The following is a 17,209-nucleotide window of genomic DNA, read 5'->3' as shown; positions in this document are numbered from 1 at the left end:
CAATAATGTTTAGGGCTGTATGAGATTCGAGTTCCTTTGTGAACATCAACTCCGGGATGCAGATAAATCCAGCTGACGGGTTCCAAATAGGACGAGACGCGCATCCTAGATTCCACTGCTAGCCACCATCCATCTCTGCTTATACGGCATGATTATTATTTAGTTAGACAGTTTATTAAGATTTGTTTAATTTAGAGATGGCTTTTGTAAAAAAAAGACATTGATCAGCGAACCATTGAATTCTACGGACTACTGAAAAGCTGTTTCGCTCAAGTTTGTAACTCCAGCTGTACAGACACAACATTTAACCTGGGATCTTCACGTCACTTTCTAGCCATATTAACCAGTATTCGAATTTTTTATTCTGTTATCAATAACCTCTTTTTAAATTCCATAACTCATTTTGATGTTAACTTTAAAAATGTTAATTTTTAAGATCTACGAGTCGATTCAGTATAATCTGTTTTTTGTCTTTATACAAAAAGGAAATTCAAGAACTTCATACACAAAATAAATCTACTGAATCATTGCACAATATAGTTGCTACATCTTTAGAAACAGCCTGTTCATGGGCATGGTCTCGAACGTCATTTATTATAACTTCAGTAAAATCAAATTTAGTCAGTTCATCATCATCATCATCCTATCGAAAAGATAATACAGTCAATGTTAATTGTTATTCAGAACAGAATAAATTTAAAAATATTCTACAATATGAATGTATATTTAATAAAATAAATTTTCAGATAATTCAAACATATTTAAAGCATTCAACTAATAATTGTCAATTAACTCCACCTTATTGGTTACTTGCATGGTTACAATCTATAGTTCATAATGATGAGACAATGAAATCTGATACTATTGAAAATGAAGCAAACTATCAATATTTAAATTATTGGAAATATATAACTCCATTTATTTCTCTTTATCAAGATGAATTAATCTCTGCTGGTAATCAACTATTAACTAATAATTTTCAATCATCTAGAAAAGAAATTACTACTAGTTGTCTATCAACTCCAGTTAAACAGATTTTACAAAAAATTCTTGTAAGTTGTAAATTTCTAGTGTGTTGATCTTTTTAAATTACTATAAATTGTTATAACTTGTGGCCTTGTGCCTTATTATTATATAACGTAATGATACCGCCAATTAGAGAACAGTGACTTATCAGCCGGACCAATGATGCTTAAACCCGTACAAGCAGTCCAGAGTCATTATTTCTGCCTAGCCCTGACTGTTGAGTCCACAACATCAATCTCAGCCTCTGCGATATGAGTCATGTATCTCAAACATACTGGATTTATACAAAAACCAAACAGACCATATCGTACCATAAAATAGAAAATAACATTTGTACAAGATCTAACCAAAAAAGGCTATGAATGTGGGAAACTATAATTAATAGACTGAGCATAACTCAAGGATGGTAAATCGCATAATAATAGTCTATGGGTCAAAATAAAGCTTTTAATAAGAGGAACACGAATATGCATAGTTTATCTACTTAACAATTACACAGTAAAAATAAATGGATCGTATTGGTCCATAAATAGCTTTCAAAAGTTACTATTCATAATTCCGTCGGGATATAACATAAATATTTAACCCTAAATTGTTCACTCACAGGTCTAAATTATATTCTAATTGGTCTGATTTAACCAGCTGGGTAGCATACACTAGTTCCTTGAATCAACCAAAGTGTTATTCAAAGTTCAAAACAGACGTAGTATCATTAGGGGGTTATAGAGATTATTGAATTTTATTGAAGCTATAAACTGATTTAAGTTAGACCACTAAAAACATCTGAGCACTGGACGGTCGTTACCCTCCTAGTATGGGACTCCTTAGCGGTGCTCATCCATGATTCTGCACGCGAGAACCGAAATGAGGACCTTCAGTCTTGTATGCGAACACTTAAAATCTAGACCACTGAGTCGGCATCTAACGGTGTTGATGTCTAACTTCAATCAATCCACAATATTGCGCTATTGTTTTCCATTATGTTCGGTGGGTAACTGTCTCATACTTAATACTAATTATCTCCACTGGTCACGGCGTCCAATGCTTCCAGGTTTTTAATTGTGGCCTAACAGATCAGTTTCCATGCGATGGAGTATTTTTATCCGACGGCTTTATGACTGTTGGTATTTATCAAATAGATTTACCTTCAACTTTGATATATACCTGCCTGAGACCTCGCCAATAATATGCTATAATCTTAAAATGGGTTATACTTCCATAGAAAATTTCAAACCTTATTGTTGGCGTAGTTCATTCCATTGTCCGTAGAAAAGTCATACCATAATTCTCACAACCTTTTATCCTAAGGTGTATGATAACATTATCAGTCATCAAGTTGCACGATCTTTAGAATCCTGTCTAGGGAGTCGTGATAGACCCATACAGATACTCTTCATGACACTGTACTGTTTCATAAGCTATTCATATATTCGTTCATTTCGCCTAGTCTTATCGTCAGAAAATAATGCTTTATTAGAAAGCCTCAAAAAATATTCGTAAAACTTCTCCGAGTTACCAAAGCCTTTGGTTCAATATAGTACCACCATTTAAATTATTGTAGCTTCATCACTCAAAGAAATCATGTTTCTTCGTCTCTTTCCGTGTTATTTATTAGAAAAGGACATCCATCGTCTCTATACGAATAATAACCATTTGATTTCTAGTGACTAGCTTCAGGATACAACCCTCGCCGTTCTAGTGGGGCTCAAGAGTGACACGTTTGAAATAGTGATGCGCCACAGGCAATGAGCATGATCGCGCGATATCGTTTATCGGTTGAAGTTAGACGTGTACACCAATGGATGCCAACTCAGCGGTTCAGAAGCTTGTTATCACTTATGGCATTGTCAAGTATCACGTGACAAACCACCCATCAGAATATCGATTTCTATGACCATGTTCCCTAACTAACCAATGACATGCTAACCAGCACTAGTAGCCTTAATTCCACTGTAAATCAATGGAGTAGCTTCTCTCCTATCACAGCCCGTTCATTCCAGAACACAATAATCAGTATCCACTGTATAAATATCATTTTTCAAACAAACAAGCAGATCAGATCGCATCACATTATAAAACGGAAAACAACGGTTATACAAGATTAACCCAAAAAACGTTGTGAGTAAGGGAAACTGTAAATAATGGTAATTCGTGTACTAATAATAATTAGGTCAAACGAAAGCTTATGAAGAAAGGAATGCAAATACATATATCCTGATTACTTAATAATTATACAACAGGAATATATCGTAATAGTAGTCTATAAATAATTCCTGGTAGCTACTATTCATTTATTCTTCGTTCGGATATAAAAAAGTCAAACATCCGCAAGCAAAACCGAACTGCATGTGTTCGATTCCCAGGTGCTGGGTTGTTGATGCGTGTCTCTGAGGTGTCTTATACTAGGACTAAATGGACATCCGGTACTTCCAGGTTTGCAGTTTTGGTTTAGCTAAGATCAGTTCACGATTTAAACTATGAATACTTATTATCTATTAGTTCGGAGGTGATCTAAAGAAATGTTACTGATTCTTAAAATTGTGTCCATTTAATTAAAGCTCCTAATCTGTTCTGATTACTACAGTTATTCTTCTCTCATAATCATAATTATTATTCAAATTGTTATAAGTATTATCACTATTATCTCGTTTACTAAGTTCAGATTCCTATACTTAGCTTTGGACCACATACTAATTGTAAAGGTTTCGAATACTATACCGTTGCTTAAGTCGTAATAAATGGAGCGAGATTCGAACCTACTACTTGTTGGTCGAAAATTGGAAGCCTTAACCGTTGAAACACTGTTTTACTAGTCCCCAATAGTAAAATAATTTATCCTGTCTTTCTAAGAATAAATATAATGAAGCTCGAAAATTGATACTAATTTGTCTTGTAGATGTTGACTTTGATAACTGTACTCCCTATTTCTATAAACTCAATCTGTACACTCAGTAAATGAAAAGTTATGTTTATGACTTATGTAAATTACATAAAATACTAGTTTTTTCCCTAAACTTTGTTTAAACCGGCTGTTTTTTAATTATAGTTTGAAAGTGGTCTTGTCCAATTAATCTCATCCAATCTGGAGTTCCATAAAAATAATAATGATAACAATCCACATAAAGATGAGTTATTCTCTAATCAAATTTCTGCATTAACTGATACAACTATTGCATGGATATTCAGTCAATTCAGCCTTATACAAGGTGTATATTTAATACATTTATGTCCCGTGAATCATCCAATATGTCCACTATTAATTCATAATATACTCTGCCAATTGTTCAATCTTATTAGTCCGTCATCTGTTGTTGATGCTGACCAACACTTAACGACTAGACATGACCAAACTAATTCTATTGGTTATAATTTGGGTAGTATTAAGTCAAGGTGTAGTAATAAGTGAGTGAAACTTTTCCATAGATATTTTTTAAAACTAATCTTTAACTTTGTAAGAATTGTTTTAGATATCTGTTATCTCAGATTAATAACAGTTGGGATACAGTTAGAAATCAGGAAACATGTAGCAGCTTTTTCGTCTTATAGTGTGACTCTTCGAACATGCCTTCCACGGTCAAGTCAGGTTGGAACACAACCATGTTCCAGTCCCAAATGGATTAAAATTGCAAATGCAAACCATTGACCTCTAGCTCGTTGATCTAAAGCTTGGTAGCTCATTGTGAGACCTAACGTTCCTTGGTTTGATTCTTAACCGAGTCATGGCTGCATACTAACGAAATTTCCTAAACTTGAACGAAATAACTACTTAGCGCTCCCTGTTGTTTATTGGTACCTCAATTAATCTTTGTCAATATATTGCAAGTGATAGAATTTGATAAATTGACTTACGCCCGTTATCCCTCGTTTAGAAGCATAGGTCTTCCATCAAGCTCTTTCCAGTTGTTTCCAATTGCTATTCATTCTTTTAATGTCTGTCTCCAATTCCCGACGCAATATGTTATTCGGTTTTCCACTTTTTCCTATGCATTCAGAACCCCGGGTTAGGGCTTGCGTCGTGATCTAGTTCGATGATTTCTGCAATGTATGTTCTGTCCACACCCAGTGTCTTTTCCTAATTTCCTTTCTAGCTGGAAGCTGGTTTGTTCTATCCCACAGTAGGCTGTTACTGATGGTATCCGGCCAACGGACATTCAGTACTATGTGTAGACAATTTTCAATAATTACTTGTACTTTTTTGATGATGGTTGGAGTAGGTCTCCAAGTTTCAGCCCTGTACAGTAGAACTGTTTTGACGTTCGTATTGAAGATTCTGAATAGAACGCGGAGCATCTTTAATAAATCATGGTGAATGATATATAATAAATTTTGAATCTGCATAAACTGCGGAAATATTAAAACATCTAGTCCACATGCCTCAACAGTTACAATGGCTTACTCTGACTCATAATGTAAGCTATAGCGATTGCAAATCTTTATTAAAGCTGTTCAAACCCTAAAATATTAATCCATAAAGCCTCTAGTTATGAACACGAGTTAATTGTATGTTGTTTGACAGTAATCTTACAGAGGTTAAACGAAAGAATCATTGGTTGTCAACTCTAAGTGTTCGATCACGATCTGCAAGATAGTAGCCTGTATTCCCTCTTTATTGTTCTGCAAAGTACTTTGTACAGTTAATGGTAGATTTCACGTACTCTATAAATATCCTCTTCCTCCCCACCTCCGAAAAAACCAATCATCTGTGTATGTAGTTCTCTAATAAATCACAGTAAACTAGGTTATTAATAATAAGCATTCGTAAATTACCGTACAGCAGATTTTCAGCAATATAAAAATTCTAAATCGAATTATTGATAATGTTATAACAATTCACCGAATGCAATTACTTGAGTAGGGAAATAACAGCTTGCAATTCAAAGCTATTAGTGTACCCATCTTGTATATTTGTTTCTGTGTTTTGAAATTTAGATAATGAACTTACTCTAATTAGGCAACCATCAAAAACCAGATAGCTTTGAACAGTTGTTTCGTCCTAGTAAGCAACTTCTCAGCAGTGCACATCTCTGATCTCGTATTGAAGGGTCGAACTCGAGAACTCCAGGTCTCGTGGCGAATGCCTAAATTTTAGACCGTTGAATTGGCATCCAATAATTTGCTTTTCTATCTCTAATCACTTTGTGATATTGCAGAACCACCTGCCAACAGTTGTTCATTACTTTCTGGTCCTTAATGTTTGTCTAACCAGGATTAGTTTATGATGTAAACTATGAAAATTCTTCTCCATACGCCTCTTAAACCAATATTTTCCTATTTTTAATATTCTTCATTCAAATAAGGAAAACCATTTTTTGTGATGATTATTATTTGTTTAGAAATGGGATGCTTAAACAAATATATTCGCATTTTACCAACCCATCGATTCTGTTCTTGTGAATCTTAAAGTTTGCTAAAAGATATACCGGCACATGATTAATAAGAAGTGTATTGTAATTTTTTATGTGCATTTCGTCATATTTGACTTTCCTAAAATGAAACATTCAGTAGTATAATAAAATGTCTTCCTTTTTTCCTCTCTCGAATCATAAATAAAGATTGTTTATGTAATTAATTGAATGTGTATTTCTAATAGTTCCATTTTGGTGTGTATACACATATCCATAAGAATTATCATCTATTGTATATCTGTAATCAATATTATTTTGTTGTAAATTATACTTGTTGTGTGATCAAATAATTAATCAGCTGACTTCGTCATAATTATTTAATGTATTTATTTATGTATCTATCTCTTGTTTCCAATGTATACTCTAGTGACTAATTACAGAATAGTGATCACTATAAGGATTTTCTACTCCTTTATGTGCTGATCGAATTCTATTGATCAGGTTACTGCAATGTGACCACTTATCTAAGTAACTCAATATATCATACATTATGTTTTGATGTTAAGTGGTTGGAGGTTGTCGGCAGGAAATCTTGTTTAGCCTGTGTTTTATGCTAGTTGAGATTTAGCAACAGGGCACATCTACCGATTACTTCCAATCACAAAAATTATATGTCGATATATACTTATTTTCCGAAGACAATTTTCATTATGAATCGATATCAACTGGTGATTCATTGGATACCACACAGTATCAGACAATTATATTGTCTTCGTTTAATATTATTAACCAATGTTTGCATCTATGACTGTCTACACTCGATAGTAGTTTGGATGTCAATAAAATGGATAAAAAAAATTAATTAGGTATCATTAACAATCAACTGTCACATGTCAGTGTAAAACTTATTATAGAATTCAGTAGGAAAGTCAGAAAATTAGTGTCGATGACTGTTGGTTCTGATCTTTTTTGGTGTATGCTACTTATGTCGACAGACATCAACGATCGATAATAGATAGTTTTGATGAATATAAAAATCTGTCCATAAATTCTTTCTAATGGAACCCCGTCACATAATAAACATTTGGGAGAAAGAACTATTAGAGCGAAGAAATTTCTTCTCAATTCGTTTCTCATCAAGGCTCTACACTAGTATATTTATGTGCAGAACCATGATGAAAGAAATTTCTTAACTCTCATCGTTTTCTTCTTACCAAATGTCGAAATGGAAATTTCCACCATGCATAATAAACAAATAAATATTTTCTTTAATGGTATGTGTGATGATGTGTATTGTCGTGTATAGTTACTACGTTGATGTATAGATAAATATCCCTCATTGTAATAGCTGAATCTTTCTTTCAAGTCATCTTATCCGAAGAGTGTAGATTTAAATTTCATTCTCGAAATGAATTCATTTTTCTATCTGTACCAGGTTATAATAACAGTAACGCTTCTAACAATTGTCTCAAGTTATACTTCCATTTTGTAGTTGAAAAGAGGATATTGGTTTCGAAAAACAGTTTACTTGAATAATATCTGCTTTCGTTCATAATAATGTTTTAAAAAAAAGCATATTCACAAAAACACACAACCAAAACTTAGGATTTCATTAAATATCATGTATATAGAACACAGGTCCATCCTCCCCCAATAAATAGGTAGTTAATTGAAAATCATTGGGCAGTTTATCTAGATACGTACACTATAGTGAACATTTTCTTTAAGCAGTTCATTTTATAGATGTTCACCCACCTCAAACAAACATGTACATGACATGCTGTTGCATCATGATTTTCTGTGATGCAATTCAACAAACTATGTAGTTATCAATCTCTAACTTATTTTTCAATTCGTGAAATATTATCTTTGCTCCATGGTTATTTGTTGTGTATTGACAGCAGCAAATCGAATCATATTGCTGTCAGTAACCTTAAATCTCTTTAACCTGTGTTACATGATTCCTGTAATAAACCCTTCATTTTAAGAAAGCTTATAAGCAATTTTTGTAAACCAGTTTCTAACGTTTTAACTGGAATCCTGTTCTGTACAATAATTGTTATTCTAAACATTCATATCGTTTGATTATTTATCTGTTTAACCCTGTCTCACTGATTTTAATCTTTCTCTTTAATATGTGTATCAAATATGTTAACATTCTAATTTCAGTTCATTTACACCTGGTTTCTTGCTGTTACGCTGTTTACCAGCCTCATTATTCATACACACTGGACATTCATCATATCTACCATTATCGTCATCTTCACCATCTTCATTATCATCATCGCCCTCATCATCACTAAACAAACAAGATTATCAACAATCATTATTTCAATTGATTATACAAAAAATTAGATTGATTTCATCAGTAAATAGTCACTGTCATTCAAATAAACCTTCATTTACACAGTAAGTTTTTTTATTTACAGTTGGTCAACTTTTTTTCAAACTGAATTAGTTCTGTATCATTGACAGATGGTTGCTACATACATAGATTAACGTATGAACTCCGTATGTCTGAACTAATAATATATACAGAAACTGACTTCTAAGTATCTGTAAGGGTTGATATTTTCGTGTTTTTAATTATTTAAGATTAAATTTGTTAACAGATTGGCTTTTAAACGAACCACTTCATATAAGACTAAATGCATATTTTACATGTCATTGTTAGTCTTCTTTTTCAAAATACACGTATCCCTAAACACTACCCACCTCCACGGATGAACGTCAGTTGGCAAATGAGTTAGTTGGGGCAAAGCTAGGAACTATAAAACTAAGGCGTGATATCAGTTCATGAAGTCACTGGTTTTTGCTTTGAGCTGTGTGGGTAGATCGAAACTACGTGGTTGAGGTTTGCGTGATAACCGCAATCGGTGTTTGCCGATTTCAAATGGCATTCGTCAGAATCGTTCACAACCATAGAGATGAATATAGAAACCAATAGATCTTAAGAAAATCGTTTTCGCTCTAGGAGGTTTTCCATCATATTTTCAATTTTACCAAGAATCCTTTTTAAAAGTATAATAGTACAATTCCACTACACTAGTTTGTCATTCATTGTCTTAGTCCATTACGAATAGATGAAAATACTTCAATAGTTAATCAAAAAGAGTTAAGCTGAAACACTGCAACTTGTTCAACTTGTCTATCAATAGCTGTTTAGTACTTCAGAGAATTAGTTCATCGATTACATAATTTGACAAAGAATATATATCCGTCATATTGTCATACGTTATACTTTGGAATACAGATGTATCTGCGGGTTTCCTTTCTGTATGTGTCTATGTACTACCAGCAACACATTATTTATCATAAATCGGTTAACTGCATTATAAATTATTTGACAAGAAGCTTTTTAACTAATAATATTTAAAACCAGTATTCAGTCAAACCTGACTAAACATTTGATCATATTTGACACTCGTCACCATAGTGAATCTGCAATCTTGAGGTAAATAATGATCCCAATGGTATTCGATCTTATCCTACACATTCTCAAATTACTTAGTTTGACAAACACTTTACAATTCAGTTGACAGAACTCGATCACCCCTAGGAAACTACTGAACATAAAGTTTATTGCTATGACGTCACCAATTGTTGTGTGGATAGTTCAATCATACAGGTCAGTCTCTACCTACATAACTCAGGAATAAGGTCTTTAATTGTGATACTGAGTGTTGAGATTTTAAATCCCATATGGAACATTAGCCCTATTTAAGACTTGTACACCTTGCTAATTGATGTGTCAGTCACTGTAAAGCTTAGACCCATGGTTTATTTTGCTTACCACTAACCACATGACATAATTTTCAACCTTACGTTCAAGTAATGAAATTAGTAGCCACGTGATCGATAGGATCTAATAAGCACTAATGGACAAGGCGATATTATGTCGCTTACCAACTCAGCGATCAATCAATCTTTTTTAAAACTGTCCTTGTTAAATATTTACTTCTTTTTTCGTAATTTCAGTGATTTCAACTGTCTTATTGATTTTTTATGCCAGTCCGATGTATTATTATCACGTAGTCCATTTCTAAATGTAAATGATATTAAATCCAATTCGAAGCTCTCACATTTATTGGATCCAGGCTATCAACGGTCTGTGGTGAGTGACTCTCACTGTAGATAACTTTGTTTTTTGTCATCTTATCAGTTTTTCTGTATTTTAATAAACTAGTTTTTATCTAGTGTAATGATATTATTTCCTTAAAGGATATCGTTATTCATGATAATTCCTAGATTAGCCTGTCTAACAGTTTTATTTCTTTGTTTCTTGTATAAGATTGTTTTCAATAGTCCATAAGTGATATATCAAACTCGGGCAATGAATGTTTGAGAATTTTATTGACCATTGTTCAATGAACGGAATAATGTGAACCAATATTACTGATGTCCTGAAAGCAGTATACTCAGAAGACTTCATTTTGTCGGCGTCTTCAAACAGCACTATACTATCAGGGTACTAAATTTCAGAAATTGAATCTCCTGGTAGATCAGTCCTTGAAAAGTCAGACGATGAAAGTGTTATTTCTGGAAGCATGTCTATGATGAAGTTAGATAAAAATGGCGAAAGTGGACAACCCTGATAAACACCACTTGAATTAACCAATGCCCACGACAGTTCGCCATAAGCTCTGACTCGACCAGTAGTGTTTGAGTAGAGAGCCTGCACAAGATAATGTACTTCGGTACTACTTTCAATGACAGACACTGCCATAGAGCTTCACGAACAACAAGGTTAAATAATACAACTATTTTCAGACGTCGAATAGTTTGTCTATGTTCCAGAACCTGCCTAAGGGTGAATATTTGATCTGTGCATCCACGTCCAGGTGTGGAACCACCTTGGCTTCCTTGGGTTTGCTCTTCCCGAGCCCTAGTTAAACGTAGAAGAATTTTCGAGGTTAATATTTCAGATCTTATTTTAATTAAACTGGTTCCTCTATGATTGTCACAAGAGGATTTTCGTTCTTTCTTATGAACTGGGACGATAAGCGATTGAGACCAGTCAGATGGGATTACGTCTAGTATCTAAATTTTAGCTAGGATCTCAGTCAATTTAACTGCTAAACCTGGACCATTATCCCTAAATATCTCAGGGTTTAGTTCATCAGACTCAGCTACCCTCCCTCGCTCTAGATTACTTATAGCCTTGTCAACCTCACGTTGCTTGGAGATAATGGGTAATTGAGATGTATGTGTGGTTGAAGGCCAGTTGAACTGTTCCCTACAGTGTTCTGCCCATAGATTCAATATCCTGCACTTAGAGTGAATAATAGTCTAGTTTCACGGACAACCGGATTTCTAATTATTGTTTCGTTGATAATTCTGAGTAGTTGTCTACTGTTACCTATCCCTGTCGCCTTTTTCTTTATCTCTTCTACTTTCTCTACCCACCGTTGCTCATGATTATTACGTGAGCTTTTTATCAGCCTACGTTTAAGCTGCCTCCGCTCTTCATCGTGTTCAGAGCCGGATGGGATGAATTTATGAGCATCTATCAACTCTGTAGATCTCACTGAAATCCACTGACTTTTTCTAACATTTCGGTTTACATTACTAGTGTAGTGAACGCTATTCACAACTATGTTTGTGAGTAGTGTGTAGCGGAACGTGTCGTCGAAGTTGGAAAAGTTTCAGTGCATCAAAAGCATGGCGTTGTGAGAACGCTCAGAGGCCAGTCGAGAAGACAGTTCAGATTGCAAAACACACCAGAAGATTCAAATGGACGATTGGAGGCTGTGTATATGTATTATGTAAATACTTCATAACTTCTCGTAATAAATACACATTCCTCCTACCTATTGTCGCGTCTTACACTAGTTAATATTACTTTTATTTCCACAGCTTTTTAGATATTGTCCCAAGCTACGTTGGTGTGGATATCACTTTCATGGTAGACTATCTCCTCTAGTTGTTTCTAAAATATATTTTTAACTTTTTCATCATTGAATTGGATTATAAGGGATTTTCTTGATGTGGCTTTTCTACATCCAGTAAAATGCAGACAAATACATACTTGGACTAGATCATGATCCGAGTCTAAAAATATGTTTCTGAAGGAACGATAGTCTTCTGTAGAGCCCCTCCAGTGGCAATATTATCTATTTGAGTCCATCGACGAGTCGATCTTGGGGGTCACAACGTCAAACGATGTTTTCCCTTATGTTTGAAGTTGGTGTTTGCTAGAAATAGACACTATCTGAACATAGTGACAGCAGACGGTTGCCACTATCTGTTTTCTGAGCCGCAACACCGTATGATCCGCTCAAATGCCTTTCGATTTGATTTAGCCTGTTTACTTAAACATTACAATTACTACTTCAGAGAGTTTAAATTTTTGAAAGGGGTTGGATAGCTTTCTATAAAATTCATCTTAAACATCATCCGAGCTAAACCAGTGTGAGCGTAGGCAGAGACAACTAAAAGAAAACGGCTTGTGTCCCTATATTTTCAAGGCCTTACTGTCCCGTTTAGTCGATCATTGCACAAGCAACTCTCTATTAAAATCCAATCTAACATAGCCTGTTCTGCTTTCGAAATTAATTCTATATCTACGCCCACGAGGCCACGGGAAGTAGAAATGGAACCTCCAGATACACGAAGGGTAAATCGTCAGCGCTTTGTATTGACAAGGTGAGGTTAGACGAATGACTGTTCTTGGATCCTGTATGCGCGTCTCGGCGACTCGACATACATCGATGGTGGAATATTCTGGAGTCCTAGTTAATGAAGCCAGCTGTCTTATCTGACACAAGGTTCGAAAATCAGAACTTCACACATGTGGTTTAAAGGGACTAGAAGTAACATTTCATGAACTCAGATCATTAGCATTGAGAAGGGTTAATCGTGGGGACGAGAGAATTATTAGGAGGTGAAAGAGGGGTTCGATTGTCAACAAGATGATTTCAGGGGTATAGGAATAAGGTTGTTTGTCACTTCCTGGCTCCCCGTACCATGGAAGGATATTTCTTCTTGTACGGTTTGAAAGGATGACAAATCGGTGGTGGTCTTAGCGATCCGTGACCGAAGTACCCAAGGGACAAGTGTTTGAGATCGGTTACGTATGGTTTTTTTATGAGAAGTTTTTGACGTATTAGCTTCGCATTCCAAAAAAGGCCTTACCGCCGGAGACTGAAACCCATGTGGTAAGTCGAATTGTGATCTTTTTAAGATCAACCTCTTTTAACCTCTTCCTCTCGTTATAAGAAGACAGCATCACTGCAGTTGCTTGTTGTCCGAGGAGAACACTTTACTGTTGTCACAGCCTTACCGTCAGCAGTGCGACTTTGCCCTCAGACCTTAAGTCGCTTCTTTTAGTCTTACCGTTCTCCAACCGCCCCAGTCGGCATGGTATGACTTAACGAATAATGCTTTCTGGCCAGTATAACTCGGTTGAGTCATCACGATATGTTAGCCCGACCACCATTTCAAGGTAGCATCTACCGTCGGGAAGTTGGAAGATAATTCCATTTATCTGTTAGGCGTTATTTCATTCTTAATGTATAATCAGACACGATTTATAATGCTGGAAATCTATGGTAATGCAAGTGTAATTTTCTTTCATTCAGGAGACTGAAAATGAAAAGTCTTAATCATCTGATCCTCACATATTTTCTGTCCCCTTTTTACAAAATCGATTGCACTAGTCTGTTGAATTATATTGTCATACAATCACCAGACCTAAGGCAACCTGCTTGAATAACTTGGCTATCTGTACCTTCCATCTGGATATTTCAACAAGTTATCTGTTTTCTTGTTTGTTTTAACACATCATTATGCCTTACATTCGCATAACATTTCACTGTACAGGTTACAAAATAGCCCAATCAGAGAAATTAATCAGATGTCGATTCCTGAACTGCTAACATCTAACTGGCGACCACTCAATATTTATCGCAACGATCGATCAAGAAATAAGAGAAGGAAACTTGTTGAAATACTTTGTGCTAAGAATTTGATATTGTACCACTAATATAATATTGAATAAAGCCACTAGTAATAATATCAACGTATAAAAAGTATGCGTTACTTATGGATAATCGTTAAATTATTGTTCACGCATGAAGTAACCACTGAACTAGTAATATACTGTTGATGTTAAACGTACAATACTAAAATTAGAGGAGTTAATTAAGAATAACGAAGTTCTAAACCTTAACTCAATTCTTTAGGCTGACTAATTCTGAAATGGGTTGACACATGATGGTTTAAGAAAGTCAAACTAGTATAATAATATCAGCACATCAATGCTGTGATTGTTCATATGAATCAAAATATGACGGCATAAAGCACTCGTGACTAGAGTTCATGACCTAATTGTCATGACAAATGCTAACTCCTTGGTGGAAATTATCCACATTACATTCGTAAGTCATTAAATTGAATTATTTGTGAATATCTTCTTGTAAAATGTTAGTAATTTTTTCTGTTTTTCATAATTGTCCGTTTTGCATGGCTTAAGCAATAGTCAAAGAAATAAATTCACTAGCTATTAATCTTATCTGCTTACAAAAAGCTTAAAATATACTTGGTTAGATTATCCTCAGAGAAGCATTAAATTCAATCTAATTCCATTTCTTTTGTTCCTTTTATTTAGTTTGTATGATAGTTTCTTTTACACAGTATCTCATATCTCCTTGTCTTATATCTTTGTTTTACACATTTATTCCATATAGATTGATATACTATTGTGTTATTTCGATTGGACGTCATTAACTTCATTTATGCAAACAAGTCAGTCATTATGGAATACATATCAGTATATGCATGAATGGAATATGAAAGTTTCTAGTGAGAATGATAATGTAAACGTGTTATCAACGGGTTAGTTTCGTACATAAATATTTTCTAACTTTCACCATAAATATGACATTATTTGGGTTATCCCACTCGAGTGTTTCTTTTTTATTGAAATTCTCTTTAATCCGATTGTTATTCATCTCATATGTGTACTTATCTTTCATGCTTTCAATAATAGTTATAAATTTAGATAGTCCAACAAAAAGATCAAGATTATCAGAACTATCTAACACATTGGCGGAATATATTTCGAACAGTGTGATTACACATATACTTGTTAAGAAGAATAAGAGGAAACAAAGATAATAAAGAAAATACTGTGAAACTTACCACACTGGATAATAAAACAATGTTACCGGGGTACGTTTAAATTGAGAAGAAACCGTTTTCGAGCACATAAAGTGGTTTTGAATTTTCGTATGGCTAAGGTTTCAATAAACCTTGGTATACGCTCTTGAACACTTTTATACAAAAATACAGAAGCGGAGTCAATATCAGTCTTATGACCAGTTTCAACAGTGTTTAGCAATCGAGGACGATGAGTGTTTACCATCTCGTCTTACTGTGCCATTTAACTTTTTTATGTTCACAATCATTTTGGTATATATTCAGATACCCTAATTTGCAAATCACGATTGCTTTTTCCCGTGTATGTATGGACACCTGCATGTAAATTGATAAACAGTTTGATGTGACGCAATTGTTTACATGCTGTTTATGTTTTCGGTGAAGCATGGACCTTGATTTTTTCATGATAATGACCTTTGCTGCCTAGTACGTTTTGCTAATAACTGATTTGAGCCTTTCTTTCAATAAAAGGCTATTTGATTCATCTCTGAACGATGGGATGATGTAGACAGGTTTTTACTGTTCCAACGATGTAGTAAGTCTCACTATACTATGACCTTTCCATCGATTTATAAATTTTATAAGATAACCATTCTCCGTCAATGTTTTGTTCAGTAACTTCATTTCGTCACTAAAAGCATTGTTTGTAAAACTACGACTAACCCTATAAAATAGGTCCTTTATCAAAACCCATTTTCTTGAACTGTGTAGTAATTATGAAACTAGCTTATTCAAGTTGACTTTCTTAAAATGGATCGTTTGAGTAAATCATATATATAAGAAATGAAACTGATTGTTCTTGTCTTCAGGTCATTATCATAGTTTGTTCTCATCCTAAACTTACCCTGTTGATATTGCTTTATTATCCAGTGTGGTAAGTTTCACAGTATTTTCTTTATTATCTTTGTTTCCTCTTACCTTTCATTTGTCTAGTGTACTTTTTAATTTTTCATATGTAAATGTTCTTAACAAGTAAATGTGTAATCAGACTGTTCGAAATATATTCCGCTAATGTATTACATATTTCTGATAATCTTCGGCTTTTTGTTACACTGTCCAAATTTATCAAATGGATTAATCGTTTTAAGTAGTTTTGAAGTTGAATAATTCATAAATATTATTATCATCGTCATCATTTATCTTGTCAGTATCACCGGAATCAAGTGTTTTACGCTTACAAAACAGTGAATCTCATGAACGTCGTATTGAATTATCATGTTCATCATCATTCGAAGTTTTATTTTCATCATCGTCTTTAATGACCCTACCGTCATCAATTGATCAATTCCCAAAATATATGAAAGTAAGTCATCCTTATCACTATTAATTTTGAAACATATGGCCTCATCTGATAATTTTTTGGAAGTTAGTATTAAACATCTCAGTAATATTTATGTCATTATATGGGAACAGTAACTAGGTATCTAATCCAGTCAGCTTTTTACCGTCTATTATTAGACTCGGACACTATTCTATTTACTTAGTTCAAGCAGTTAGTACATAAATACCACATATAGTGTGAATCAAAATGCAATATACAAGTTTGAATCTGATGTATTGGTGTCAAGTTTTGGTTTTTATTGTCCATCTAATATGTAAGTGTATACAAAGTAAGGAAGGAAAGTTATAAACTCTTTTGATAAACAAACTTTTTATCAAAATAAAATTTAATTTTGACA

General features: G+C 34.1%; 1 protein-coding gene across 1 annotated transcript in view; it reads left to right on the top strand.

Annotated features, from left to right (window-relative positions):
• MS3_00006904 (uncharacterized protein) overlaps positions 1 to 17,209 on the top strand; it is a 102,354-nt gene that overhangs the window by 52,209 nt on the left and 32,936 nt on the right. The window contains exons 14-19 of the mRNA XM_051215140.1: positions 486 to 1,052; positions 4,073 to 4,428; positions 8,541 to 8,780; positions 10,350 to 10,485; positions 15,059 to 15,206; positions 16,679 to 16,833. Of these exons, the coding sequence (XP_051068324.1) occupies positions 486 to 1,052; positions 4,073 to 4,428; positions 8,541 to 8,780; positions 10,350 to 10,485; positions 15,059 to 15,206; positions 16,679 to 16,833 (1,602 nt within the window). The remainder of the gene's footprint in view (positions 1 to 485; positions 1,053 to 4,072; positions 4,429 to 8,540; positions 8,781 to 10,349; positions 10,486 to 15,058; positions 15,207 to 16,678; positions 16,834 to 17,209) is intronic.

The sequence above is a fragment of the Schistosoma haematobium genome, chromosome 2, assembly GCF_000699445.3.
Source record: "Schistosoma haematobium chromosome 2, whole genome shotgun sequence".
Classification (NCBI taxonomy): domain Eukaryota; kingdom Metazoa; phylum Platyhelminthes; class Trematoda; order Strigeidida; family Schistosomatidae; genus Schistosoma; species Schistosoma haematobium.
The sequence above is the reverse complement of the archived record's forward strand: the minus strand, read 5'-3'. Positions and strand labels throughout refer to the sequence as shown.